Source organism: Mustela lutreola, chromosome 3, assembly GCF_030435805.1.
Source record: "Mustela lutreola isolate mMusLut2 chromosome 3, mMusLut2.pri, whole genome shotgun sequence".
Taxonomy (NCBI): domain Eukaryota; kingdom Metazoa; phylum Chordata; class Mammalia; order Carnivora; family Mustelidae; genus Mustela; species Mustela lutreola.
The window spans coordinates 7501132-7513522 of record NC_081292.1 but is presented as its reverse complement, the minus strand read 5'-3'; the positions used below and the strand labels follow the sequence as shown (position 1 = coordinate 7513522).

The window sequence follows — 12391 nt, the reverse complement described above, 5'->3', positions numbered from 1 at the left end:
CCTTGACCCAGTCCCCGAAAGCCAGGCAGGAAGTCGTCCCCAATTCCATCAGTGGTCCCCGCTCCCTGAGGTCCTTCTGTGCCTTCTGCCCAGTTCCTGCCAGGAAAGCTGGTCTCCCCACCCATGCCTCTCACGTGGGCACTTCTCACGTGGCCTCTGACTAGAGAGCAAGACTCAGGAAAAATCAAAAGGAAAATTACAGCATGCAGTGTTTCCCTGATGACTTCCTTCCAAAAACTGAGAAGGGGAGAAAGAGGCAGCGGAGGAGAGAGACAGGCATGAGAAGAGCAGAATCAGAGCCCAGCATTCAGGGTTCCTGGCACTCTGGCCACCAGGACCCCACAATCTCCCTGAAAGTTCAGGGACCTCCTAGGGCTCCCCACCCCCAGCCCCGCAAGGCAGACAGGGAAGTGAGGACAAAAGCTGGGTCCGCCCGAGTGCAGGCAACCCCACTCCAGGCCAACAGCAAACTCCGGCAGGCAACGGGTCAGGTTAAAACCCCAACAGTGGACGCTTCTGGACTCTGCCAGAAAAGCAGGAAGATCCATTAAAGGAAGGCTGCGGTTCCCCTCCGGGGGAGCGAGGCAGTGCAGCACCTCTGCTGGTGCCAGGACTGCAGGGGCAGGAGCTTGCGGCCAAGGTGAGGTTCAGGTCCTACCACTGCAGGGCCAAGGCGGCAGCCGGGCAGCAAGCAGAGGCCCAGGGATGCCGGGCATCCAGGGCTGGAGGCCAACAGCACAGCCCGGTGGTCTCCAGCAGGGACTCCAAGAATCTCTCCGGAGCCCACGAAGGCCCTGTGCTCAGCTGGGCACGCTCTAGCTCCCCAAGCCCTCAGGGCCCCCTTGAAGGCACCCACCTGAGCACCAGCCTCAGAGGTCACCCTTCCCGGGACTCCACCCGTCGGAGAACAAGCTCCTCACAGAGGATGCGCTCCCATGATACAGAAATGGAAACAGCCCCCAGGGAGCCCTGAGGACTGCCGCATGGTGGGGCCGAAACTCCAGGCGAGGTCTCTGACGCCGCACAGCTGCTGCCACCCTCCAGCACCTTCATCTCCAGGGCTCCCCCAGACCCCCACCGTGATGGCTGGGCAGCGGGACGGGGGGCCCCAGACTCGGGCAGCGGACAGGCAGGGCCAGGGAAGGCTGTCCGGACTCGGCACTGGGGCCCGGCCCTGAACACGGAAGGCCCTGTGGACAGTCAGGGAGGGACCCTGGGCTCACGCAGGCAGCTCACCCTGCTGGGGTCCTTCGTGCCTCCCTCGCTGCCTTTACCCCTGCTCTGCCCTCTGCCCTCCCGCCGCCCTGGTCACGGCTCCGATGTCACCCGAAGGCGCTGGGGAGGCCTTCCCCCCGCCCCAGGCAGCAGCAGCCTTGACACTGTCCACACACCCACACACGCACCCCTCAGCGAGCTGATGCACGAGCATGTGGCTGCGGAGCCATCCCCCCGGTCAACACACACGACAGAGCTCCCCGGGGACCCTGCGGTCCGTGCCACTCCCCTCATGGCTCCTGGGAACTGTGGACTGCTTTCTAGCTCTGTCGTTCTGCCTTTTCTAGAATTTTTGAAAACCGGAAATCAGTCTGTTGTTTTCAATCGTAGAATAAAGAATTTATCATCTTGACCATGTCTACGTGCACAGCTCAGTGGCATTGAGCACATTCCCGCTGCTGTGCAGTCGGTCCCACCGCCTGTCTCCAGTCTCCAGAACCTTTCATCTTCCCAGGTGAACCCCCATTCCCATGAATCACCCCAGTCCGACCTCCTCCGAGCCTGCAGCAAACTCTGCAGCGTCTCCCGCAATCTGGCCGCCCCACGCGCCTCACCGAAGGGCCGTCACCTGCTGGGGGTCTATCCTCCTGGGTCTGCCTTACTTCGCTTCGCACAAGGGGCTCAAGGTTCATCCACGTCACCGCACGCGTCCGAACTTCCTTTGGAAGAAGGGATCCTGCCCGGTTTTCCGTCGCACCACATTCCGTTCGGCCGCTCGCCCGTCAGCGGACGTCCCGATGCTACTGTATACAACGCTACGAACACGGCGTCCGCACACCTCGCAGACCTGGAGCCCGAGTGTTCTGGGGCGGCCCACAGACCTGCTGGGTCAGACCTGCTGGGCCAGACCTGCTGGGCCACACGGACTCTCGTTTTCCCTTTCTGAGGCCCCTCCACTCGGTCTGCACGTTGCCCCCGACCGCGCACGAGGGTTCCAGCTTCTCCACGTGCTCACGGTGGGTCTTCTTTTGTGCCTGGTTCTTTCACGTAATGTGGTTTGGTTTGGCTTCGGTTTTTAAAGATTACATTTTTTTTTTTAATTTTATTTATTTACTTGAAAGACAGAGAGAGAAAGATCACAAGTCGGCAGAGAGGCAGGCAGAGAGAGAGGAGGCAGCAGGCTCCCCGCTGAGCAGAGAGCCAGATGTGGGGCTCGATCCCAGGACCCTGAGATCATGGCCCGAGCTGAAGGCAGAGGCTTATCCCACTGAGCCACCCAGGCGCCCCTTAAGATTACATTTTTAAGGAACCTCTATGCCCAACCCCCAAGGTCAAGAGCCGCAGCTCTACGGACTGCGCCGGCCGGGCGCCCCTCACGTACAGGCTTCTCAGGCGAATCCTCGCTGCGGCCGCCTCAGCACTCCACTCGTTGGTGCTGACGAGCCACGCTCCGTCACACGGCTGGAACACGACGTGTGTAGCAATTCCTGGGGTGATGAGCCCCTGGGGCGCCTCCAACGTGGGGCTTCCCCAAATAGAGCAGTTACGAGCACGTGCACACATCTTCGCATGGACACGCGTTCCATTCACCTGGGGCAATTGCGGAGGAGTGGCACTGCCGGGTCGGACGGTGAGCGCGTGTCTCATGTGGTGCGACACCTTGCCTCCAAAGGATGTGCAAAGCGTCTGCGCCAACCTGCCTCCCCACCCCCACCCAGGGGCGCTCTGGGGACTCCCCGTTCTTACCCACCCTGGGTGGCATCAGTCTTTGCAGTTTCAGCCACTAGTGGATGTGAAAAGCCATCCTGTCATCTAAGTTACATCCTAAGTTACATCTCGCCTGTGATAATGACGTTGAGCATCCTTGCCCATGTGTCGGACCCACTTGCACCAGATTCTCTGTAAAACCTCTCTCAAAAATTCTGCTCATCTTTTTTTTTTAAGATTTTATTTTTTTATTTTATTCATGTATTTGTGAGAGAAATTGCAAGTACATAGGCAGACAGAGAGAGAGGAGGAAGCAGGCTCCCTGCTGAGCAGAGACCCTGATGTGGGGCTCGATCCCAGGACCCTGAGATCATGACCTGAGCCGAAGGCAGAGGCTTTAACCCACTGAGCCACCCAAGCGCCCCTTTTGCTCATCTTTTAACTGATTTCGTCTTCTCCATGGCTGTGAGCTAGTTCCCTGTGAACAGGATTCTTGGGGCCCCCGCAAGTCCAGCTTCTGGGAGCACCTTTCCTCGAGTGCCGTGTGAGCTGCTGAAAGCTCAGGCCTCAGCCGAGACCCCACACACACAGCAGGGCTGGACACAGGGCAGCAGCAGCAGGAAGACGCTTTCATCTCGGGTGACCCAGGTCTCCCCCAGCTGCCAGGCCCAACAGCAGACCCCAAACCTTCACACCTACAGCCCAGGTTCTGGAACCAGGCAAGGTCCTAACAGACGGCCCAGAAGGAACCTCCCTAAGGGCTCAAGGGCCCAACGTGTGCCAGGCTGCCGGTGCCAATACTGAGTGACCACGGAGCTCCCTGTCACCAAGCCTGACCTTCCGCTTCTTTGTTTGCAAAGCAGAGATGACCTGGCCACTTCACAAGGCTTTTGTGCGGAATAAACTAACAAGACGTGAAACACGTGACTGATCCCCGCTGACTCCCCCACAGCAACTGTCTGCTTTTGTAAAGGGTCAGGCCACAGTTTCACGTATTTTATTGTGTATTATTACAAAATCCCTCCGTTATGTATTTAATTCTCAAGGACACTACTGCAATGTAGAAGACGATCAGGGGAAGGCGAGGCTCGAGAGCCAGAAGGAAAAGACGGATGGTGGGAAAAGGGAAAGCAGCCTGTCATACACCAGGTGTGTCCCCACGCCTCCTCTCCTGGATCCTTACAACAGGAGCTGGATTTGTACACAAGGTGACAGGGACGCCCCAACCCGCCAAGGTCCCACAGCCCTGAGAAAGCAAGACCAGGACTTCCACCTGCTTCTCCCACCCGAGGCCCCCGCTCCCTGCATGACCTGAGCTTGGCTCCCCACCTGTGGCCCAGGGGCAGGGATGTCGGGGCAGGGCTCCCTCCTGCTCAGGACGGAGTCCCAGAGCCCTGAGAGGCTCCCAACCACAGGGCCTCAGGGAGGGCTGCACCGGACAGTCGGCCCCAGGGGACTCTTCAAAGTGGCAGGGACAGGGTCTCAGTCCCCAGGATGGGTCTTCTGAGGTGCTTCTGGTAACCTGCCCAGTGCTGCCCCAGCGTCTTGACCAAGCTCAGATATAAAAACAAGGAAGGGCACGGGGGCGGGGCGTGGTGCTCAGCCAGTTAAGGGTCTGCCTTCACCCAGGTCATGATCCTCAGGTCCTGGGATTAAGCCCCATGTCAGGCTCCCTGCTCAGTGGGGACTCTGCTTCTCCCGCTCCCAACCCCCACCACCTGCCACAGCTTGTGCTCCTGCATCTCTCTCTCTCTGAAATATATAAAGTCTTAAAGAAATAAAGTAAAATAAAAACAGGGAGAATTCAAAGGCCTTCTCTCTGCCACCGCAGGAAGGAACCAGAGCTGTGCTTTTTAGGGACCAGAGATGCACTAAGAAGCCTGGAAGTTTCAGGTCCCTATGCCTGTTGGGTTCTTCACTCCCCCTTCCCTAAAAGCAAACACAGATGGAAGGCTTGCTGGTCTCTAAGGTAAAACCCAATCAATCACCAGTCCCATGGGCTTCCCCTCTCAACTGTTTCTCTGAACCTGCTCTCACCTCTATTCCCACAGCCACTGCCTTGGGATGAGTGCCATCAACCCTGGGCTTTCCTATGATGGCACCTAATGATGGGACTTACTCTGGCCTGCATGTTTACTCTCCAAAAAATGTCCTCCTATGTATCTGTTTTGTTGTTTTTTTGTTTTTATTTTTTTAAAGATTCCATCTATCTACCCGACAGACAGAGATAACAAGCAGGCAGAGAGGCAGGCAGAGAGAGAGAGAGGAGGAAGCAGGCTCTCTGCAGAGCAGAAAGACAAATGCGGGGCTTGATCCCAGGACTCCAAGATCACGACCTGAGCCGAAGGCAGAGGCCTTAACCCACTGGGCCACCCAGGCACCCCCCTATGTATCTTTTTTAACTACAAAAATTGCTGTACAGCTACGGTAATTCAGAGAGTGTAGTACTGATGAATGACAAATGGAGAGAACAATGGAATAGACCACAAAGCTCAGAGCTGGACCCACACATAATTTTCAACAAATCGTCCAAGGTAAATTCAGTGGAGGAAGGAAAGTCCCTTCCAACAAATGAGTCTGAAAACATTGGATATCCACGGGGGGGGGGGGGGACGACTTGGGTGGAGATCCCTACCTCACACCATACACAGACTAACTTGAGGTAGATAGTAGACCTAAACCTAAAAGCAATTAGTATAAAGCTTTAAAAATAAATAAATAAAAACACCCAGGGGAATATCATCATGACCTTAAAATAGAAGAACACTTTTTTTTCCTTTTTTTTTAAATTTATTCATTTGACAGAGAGATCACAAGTAAGCAGAGAGGCAGGCAGAGAGAGAGGAGGAAGCAGGCTCCCCACTGAGCAGAGAGCCTTATGCGGGGCTTGATCCCAGGACCCTGGGATCATGACCTGAGCCAAAAGCAGAGGCTTTAACCCACTGAGCCACCCAGGCGCCCCAACAACATTTCTTAGGATACAAAAAGCACTACCTATAAAAGCAAAAATAATGGTAAACCAGAATTTATTATAATTACAAACTTCTGAACAGAAGAATATAAAAACTAATAACCAAGCAGAGACTGGAAGAAAATATTTACAACACATATATATGACAAAAGACTCATATTCAAACTATATATATATATAGAACTCCTACAAGCCAACAATTAAAAAAAAAAAAAAGAAATGAAAAGAAAAGAAAAGCAACCCAATGTTTAAAATAGGCAAAAAAACTGAAACAGACATTTCTCCAAAAGTGATATACAAATGGGTGATAAAGTCCAAGAAAAAGTACTCAGGATCACTGATCATCACAGAAATGCAAATTAAGTGAGATGCTACTGCATTCCCTCTAGGACAGATCAAAGGAAAAACAGTGACAAGGCCAGCTGGGTGAGCATGTGGAGCAAGTGGAATTCTCCTGCGCTGCTGACAGGTGCAAAACAGTACAACTATTCCAGGAGGCTATCTGGAAGTTTCTTTAAAAGTTGGGGCACCTGTGTAGCTCAGTCACTTGAGCACCTGGCTCTTGATTTCAGCCCAGGTCCTAATTTCAGCGTGGTGAGATGGAGCCCCTCCTCACGCTCAGAGTGAAACCTGCTTAAGACTCTTTCCCCCTCTCCCTCTGGCCCTCCCACACCCGTGCGCATGTGCGTGTGCTCTCTCACTCTTTAAAAAAAGTAAAAGTTAAGGGGCGCTTCGGTGGGTTAAGCTTCTGCTTTTGGCTCAGGTCATAATCCCAGGGTCCTGGGATCCAGCCCCACATCGGGCTCTCTGCTCCGCAGGGAGCCTGCTTCCTCCCCTCTCTCTGCCTGCCTCTCTGCCTACTTGTGATTTCTGTCAAATAAATAAAATCTTAAAAAAAATAAAATAAAAGTTAAATACACCTCTGCCCTACAAGCCAGCCATCCCACTACCCAAAAGCAATGCAAATACAGATCCACGAAAAACCCTGGACACAAATGGTCATGGCAGCTTTCTTCACAATAACCCCAAACCGGAAATAAGCTCAGATGTTTGTCATATAAACATCCATACAATGGAAAATAAAAGAAACACAACCCTGGATCTCAGAACCTCTACGCTGAGTGAGAGAAAGCAGACACCAAAGAATTCTATGATGTTCTACAAAAAGCAGCATCTATGCTAACGTTACCCAGACCAGTGGTTGCTTGGGGAGAGGGGAAGAATTGGGTGGGAAGCAGCAAGAGAGAACTTTCTGGAGCGAGGACAGAGCTCTACACTGCCGGGGTGTGGTAATACAGGGGGTCACACTGTACATTCACGGCCTGGGCAGTTCAGTCTATATATTAGCACACCTCAAAGAAACTGTCTTCAGGCAGCTGCTGAGGAAAACTGTCAGGTCCTATTCCTCTCTCATTGATCAACGTTTCATAAGAAGGCCCCAACAGCTGCCTGCTGTTCCAAAGACCATCCCCACAGACCCCTAGGACCCCCACCCCTGCCTCCCGCCCCAACCCCCACCCAGGTCACATAAAACACACCTGTGGGTGGCTCACAGGTGATGTTGGTACCACGGACTCCTTTGCAGTGTACCTCTGCTCACTCCTCAAGTTCCAGTTCAGGCACCTCCTCCTTCAGGAAGCCCTCCCAGAATCCCCTGGCCTGAATTCTCAAGGCTCACTTCCATCAGAGCACCGGGCACTTACTCCTAAGGGACGGGTTTTCCACTGCTAGGCTGGTGCCAGAGCCTCAGGAGGAAACAGTGTGTCAGATCTGACCTTCCATTCACAGCTCCTGGCACAAAGTTTGGCGCAAACATCTGGGTGAACTCAGGAATCAGCTTGGCAGAAAAAAGGAAGGAAGGAAGGAAGGAAAAGGAAAGGTCCTGAGGGGCAGAAAAGTGGTGGTGCCCCCCTGAAGACAAGATCTGGTGGCAGAAAAGCAAAGAGAAGATCTGACACAGAGAAGGAAGCCAGTAAGGACCCCACAGGGAGCCGTGGGGCTGGCTTACAAGGCCCTTCAGGAGGCCAGGACGTCCAAGACCCCCAGTTCCAGAATGCCACTCCCAGAGCCCCCTGCTCCTCCTTTCCAGGTACCATGGCTGAGCGGGTCCCCACAGCCCCCTGAGGACCCCAGCAAAGCCAGGGGCTGCTCTGAAGCCCAGTCTCCACCCAGCCTGTGTCAGCCCTGACCCAGTTTGGGGCACAAAGGCACACCCTTCCAGACTTCAACATTTGCAGCTCCATTTGTTACTTGACTTAAAAGAAGAAAAGTCTGTTACCAGATCTAAAATCCTTTTTTATGTTAATATGCCAAGCATAATCTTTTCATAAGCAAACTCAATTATCTATATATTTTCCGTTCCTTGACAAAAAGAGAGACGACTTCAAATCTGTAATAAATATTTAATATATCTATTTGCTTTTCTCCTGGATTCCTTTTTTGTTTTTTCCTTTAAATTAATCAAAGTCTACCCCACCTTTCCAACCACAAATATTTTCAAGTAGCAAGTAGATGACAATACACTAGGCTTTAGTATGGAGAGACCAGGTCGGAAAGAGATAAACACCAGCGCCACCAGGCCCTCAGTAGGGAACAGGATTATGGCCGAGGGAGGGCACAGGGGTTCCAAGAGGTGTGATGTCCCGGAGGTCAGGGATCTGGTGATGGGCAGATCTCCTGGACTCAGAGCACCTGTTCTCTCCACACTCCCAATCCTTTCAGCCCTTAAACTTGACACCTGCCCTTGAGAAATTTCAAAGACATGAAATTTTAACAGGATAAACAGCTGAGAACAAAGAGAAAACTACACTCTAGGCTAAGTCCCCTCTACATAATTAAATCGGCCCAGCTTGACGGGAGACGCGTGCGTGAAACTATCTATAAAAGGAAATGCAACTAAGGGAGTCTTCTCCATATACCTAATTCCTGACTGCCCTTGCCCTAGGCAAAAACTTAATTCTACTTAAGGACAGCTATCTTTGAGAAGTTGTTCTGCAAATTATACCGCACTGGGAGAAAAGGAATAGGGACCATTTTCCCAGGTAAATGAGAAAGGCTGAGCAGGGAGCCCTTTGGTAACAGATCTCTAATCGGCTGTGACGACCGTCACGGCCTGCTAACCTCCTAACGCCGGGGCCCTACAGACTCTGTCCTGCCATCACGCATTACCCTGCTCCCCTCCATCAACCTAACAACCAAGCAAAACAGGAAACTCTTCTCAGAAATTAGCTGATCACGAGTTGACAATAATACATTTCAAAACCTGATCTCTGGTTCACTCCAACTGGAAATTGAAACTACAACAAATTGCCCAGGTTTCTTTCCTAAAACTGTTAACTCCCGAAGAGGAGAGGTGGGCCGTTTGCCCCGCGGATCAGCAGCCGTGGAATTACTCGGGAGGGGGAAGGCAGCACATCAGGCCTATCCTTAGCTTAAGAAAGCATGCGGGCGTAGGTCGGGGGTCCTGACCCATCGCTAGGGCTCTGGGTCCGCTCTGCCACACACTCCACACACGCCAGATCGGAGACCACGCCGGGATGACGGCTCCTGACCGCTGCCTGGCATGGAGAGGGGGGCCATGCCCAGCCACAGCCGGAGGGCGTCCCACGGCCAGCACACAGCTCTGGGTGTCTTCTCCAGCCTTCGGCTGGGGACCCTCACTAGGGCCGCTTCAGTACGAAACGACAGGCTCAGAAGAGGAAGCTGAAAGGGGCAGCTGTCACTGGGCTCTGCAAGGAACCCAGACAGGCGAGGCAAGATGTTAGTTCATTCATTCCTCCACGCCCCAGCGGCACAGGGAGCACGACCTGGGGGGGACACTAACGGGGGGTGGAGGACAGCCGGGCACGCAGGAGTCTGGACTGCATCCCCAGCTGGAGCCTCGGCGCTGTCTTCTCAGAACTGCATGACGCTGACCCCTCTGAACCTTCGTCCCTCGTCAGTGAAAGACACAAATTAGCGCCGCTGCGAGAACCGAGCGGCCGACGGCCTGAGGTCAGTGCCAGGGCGCGGGCGATGCTGTTGACCACAGGTGACCGGCCCCAAGCTCAACGTCAAGGCTCCTGGCCCCGGTGTTAAGTGGAAAGTCCAACACGTACTGGGGCGGTCCGCAGAGAGGTTGGCTCGGCGGCGAAACCAGAGACGGCCGCCTGGAGGAGGTGCCATTTGAGTTTAACTTGGAAGGGTGAGGAACAAGGCGGCAGGTAGAGGGTAAAGCACAGGCCATCACGGCGTGCTCCGGTCACCGGCGGCAGCAACAGCGCTGTGGCCTGGAGTTGATGGCTCCCTCCACAGGACACAAATGTCCTTCAGGAGCGCAATCAAATCCTGTTCCTCCATGGGTCCACAGGAGCGACCCATTTCACAGAGGAGGAAGGCGAGGCCGGGCAAGGAGGGGGCCCCAGGCAGGGAGCGCAGGCCAGAGTCGGCAGGCCGGGATTCGAACCTCCCGCCAGCCAGGACGCCGGCGCTCAGTCGCAGGCGCGCGGCCGGCCCTACCCGTCGCCCTGGAAACGGCCCCGCGCGCGCGCAGTCTCCCCTCGCTCACTCCTGAGAGCGCAGCATTCTCGTGACTTTTTTTAAATAAAACCCCGAGGCGGCGGGATACCACCAACGGCCGAACGTGCCGTCAAAGGACGCCGCTACGTCCGCTCTCCGCCCGGGACCGCGGATCCCTCCGCCGCCCGGCGGCCCGCGCGCTTCTTCTCGACTCCAAACTCGAAACGGGTTCCCGCGCGCCGCGCCGCACCCCACCCCCACCTCATCCCCACCCCAACCCCCAGCCCGGCTCACCTGCCGCCCGCGTCTCCATGGCAACGCCCCCACCGCGGAGGAAAAAAAAGCCTCGGGCCCTTCCGGGCCCCCTCCCGCGCCGACCGCGAAGGCGAGGCGCCCCGCTGATGCTTTCCTTTTTATTTTTATTTTTTTAAGAAAAGAGCCGGCGAGGTTATGGCGAATCTGCGGCATCCAACATGGCGGATGGAGTCTTCGCCCTCCTCTTCACGGGGCGCTGACGCCGGCGTAGCGGACGTCAGCCTCGGGTGACCCTCCCCCAGCGCCGAGAGCATCTAGGCTGGGCGGCCTAGTGCGCATGCTCCAGCCCGGAGGCCGCGCTCTACATCCCGCTCCGCTGGTTCCACCGCTCCACTTTTTGAGCCACTCCGGGAAAGCGCTAACGAGAGGCCTGGAATACGGATCGCAGGATTGGGAGTCTTCCCGTTTCGGCCGGGAGCCGGCAGATCTACCCGCCTGCGCATCCTTGGACTCCCCGGGCTAAATGTGCAAGAATTCTGGGTTCCTGTCCCAGTTCTGTTCTTTACTAACTAATCTGGGGCAGCGATTTAACTTTCTCTGGGCTCAGTTTACTGATTTGTCAGTCGCGGTGGTGACAGCCTGCCTCCCTCCATCTCGAGGGCTGCAGACTTTCCCCGAAGCGGGATGCTCTCCATCGAGTCTGGGTCGTTCAGCCAGAATTCAGCAGCCTGGAGCCACCTGGAGAAAGGGGACGCCTTCCGTCCTGACTGTCCTGCAGAAAGTTCCAGCTGCGCCTGAGCCCGCCTCTCCAACGCCGGAGCTCAGCCTTCTGCAGGGAGCGTGTCTGCTTGAGATGGGGTGACCTTGTTAGTTTTCGTTGTGAAGGGGATCCTCTCTGCCACTTCCTTCAGATCTCAGCTCTACTAACATCTCCAAGGGGGCCCTCCCGCACCACCCCATCCAGAGTAACCCTGCTAAGTCCCTTTTCTGTTGTTATCTGCACAGTATCTGTTAGCACCTGACATGAATTTATCTCCCTCTCGTCTTGGTCACTCCTGTGGCCCCAGAAACTAGAAATGAGCCTGACAGTTATTTATCGAATAAATTAGTTTCGTGGACTTTGAAGGCTATCTTTTGTTTATAACAAATGATGGTGTTTTACATTTATGGTGGTAATATAGTTTTTAAACACAACTGCTTGGGGCGCCTGGATGGCTTGGTGGATTAAAGCCTCTGCCTTCCGCTGGAGTCATGATCCCGGGGTCCTGGGACTGAGCCCCACATCGTGCTCTCTGCTGGGCGGGGAGCCTGCTTCCTCCTCTCTCTCTGCCTGCCTCTCAGCTTACTTGTGATCTCTCTCTCTGTCAAATAAATAAATAAAATCTTAAAAAAAATAAAAATAAATAAACACAACTGCTTTACTTTTTTTTTTTCTAAAGATTTTATTTATTTATTTGACAGGCAGAGATCACAAGTAGGCAGAGAGGCAGGCAGAGAGAGAGGAGGAAGCAGACTCCCCGCCCAGCAGAGAGCACAATGCAATGCGGGGCTCTATCCCAGGACCCCGGGAACATGACCCCAGCCGAAGGCAGAGGCTTTAACCCACCGAGCCACCCAGGCACCCCAACTGCTTTACATTTTTAAGAACTAGTCAGCTTTCAAGAAAAGGGTATATATCCAGAGATAAGGAGAAAAAACATAAAAGGGAACCTCAGGTGAGATGTTTGGGAAACACCGATTTGTTTT

The 12391-nt window shown here is 54.3% G+C and overlaps 1 protein-coding gene and 1 long non-coding RNA gene across 2 annotated transcripts in view; one reads left to right on the top strand and one right to left on the bottom strand.

Moving 5' to 3' along the window:
• ZFAT (zinc finger and AT-hook domain containing) overlaps positions 1 to 10824 on the bottom strand; it is a 184590-nt gene extending 173766 nt beyond the window's left edge. The window contains exon 1 of the mRNA XM_059165561.1: positions 10685 to 10824. Coding sequence (XP_059021544.1) covers positions 10685 to 10703 — 19 coding nt within the window. The 5' untranslated portion in view covers positions 10704 to 10824. The remainder of the gene's footprint in view (positions 1 to 10684) is intronic.
• LOC131826380 (uncharacterized) lies at positions 9623 to 11770 on the top strand. Its single transcript, XR_009351559.1, has 2 exons — positions 9623 to 9886; positions 10823 to 11770. It is a non-coding gene; the product is annotated as an uncharacterized LOC131826380 (long non-coding RNA).
• Positions 11771 to 12391: the final 621 nt, after the last annotated feature.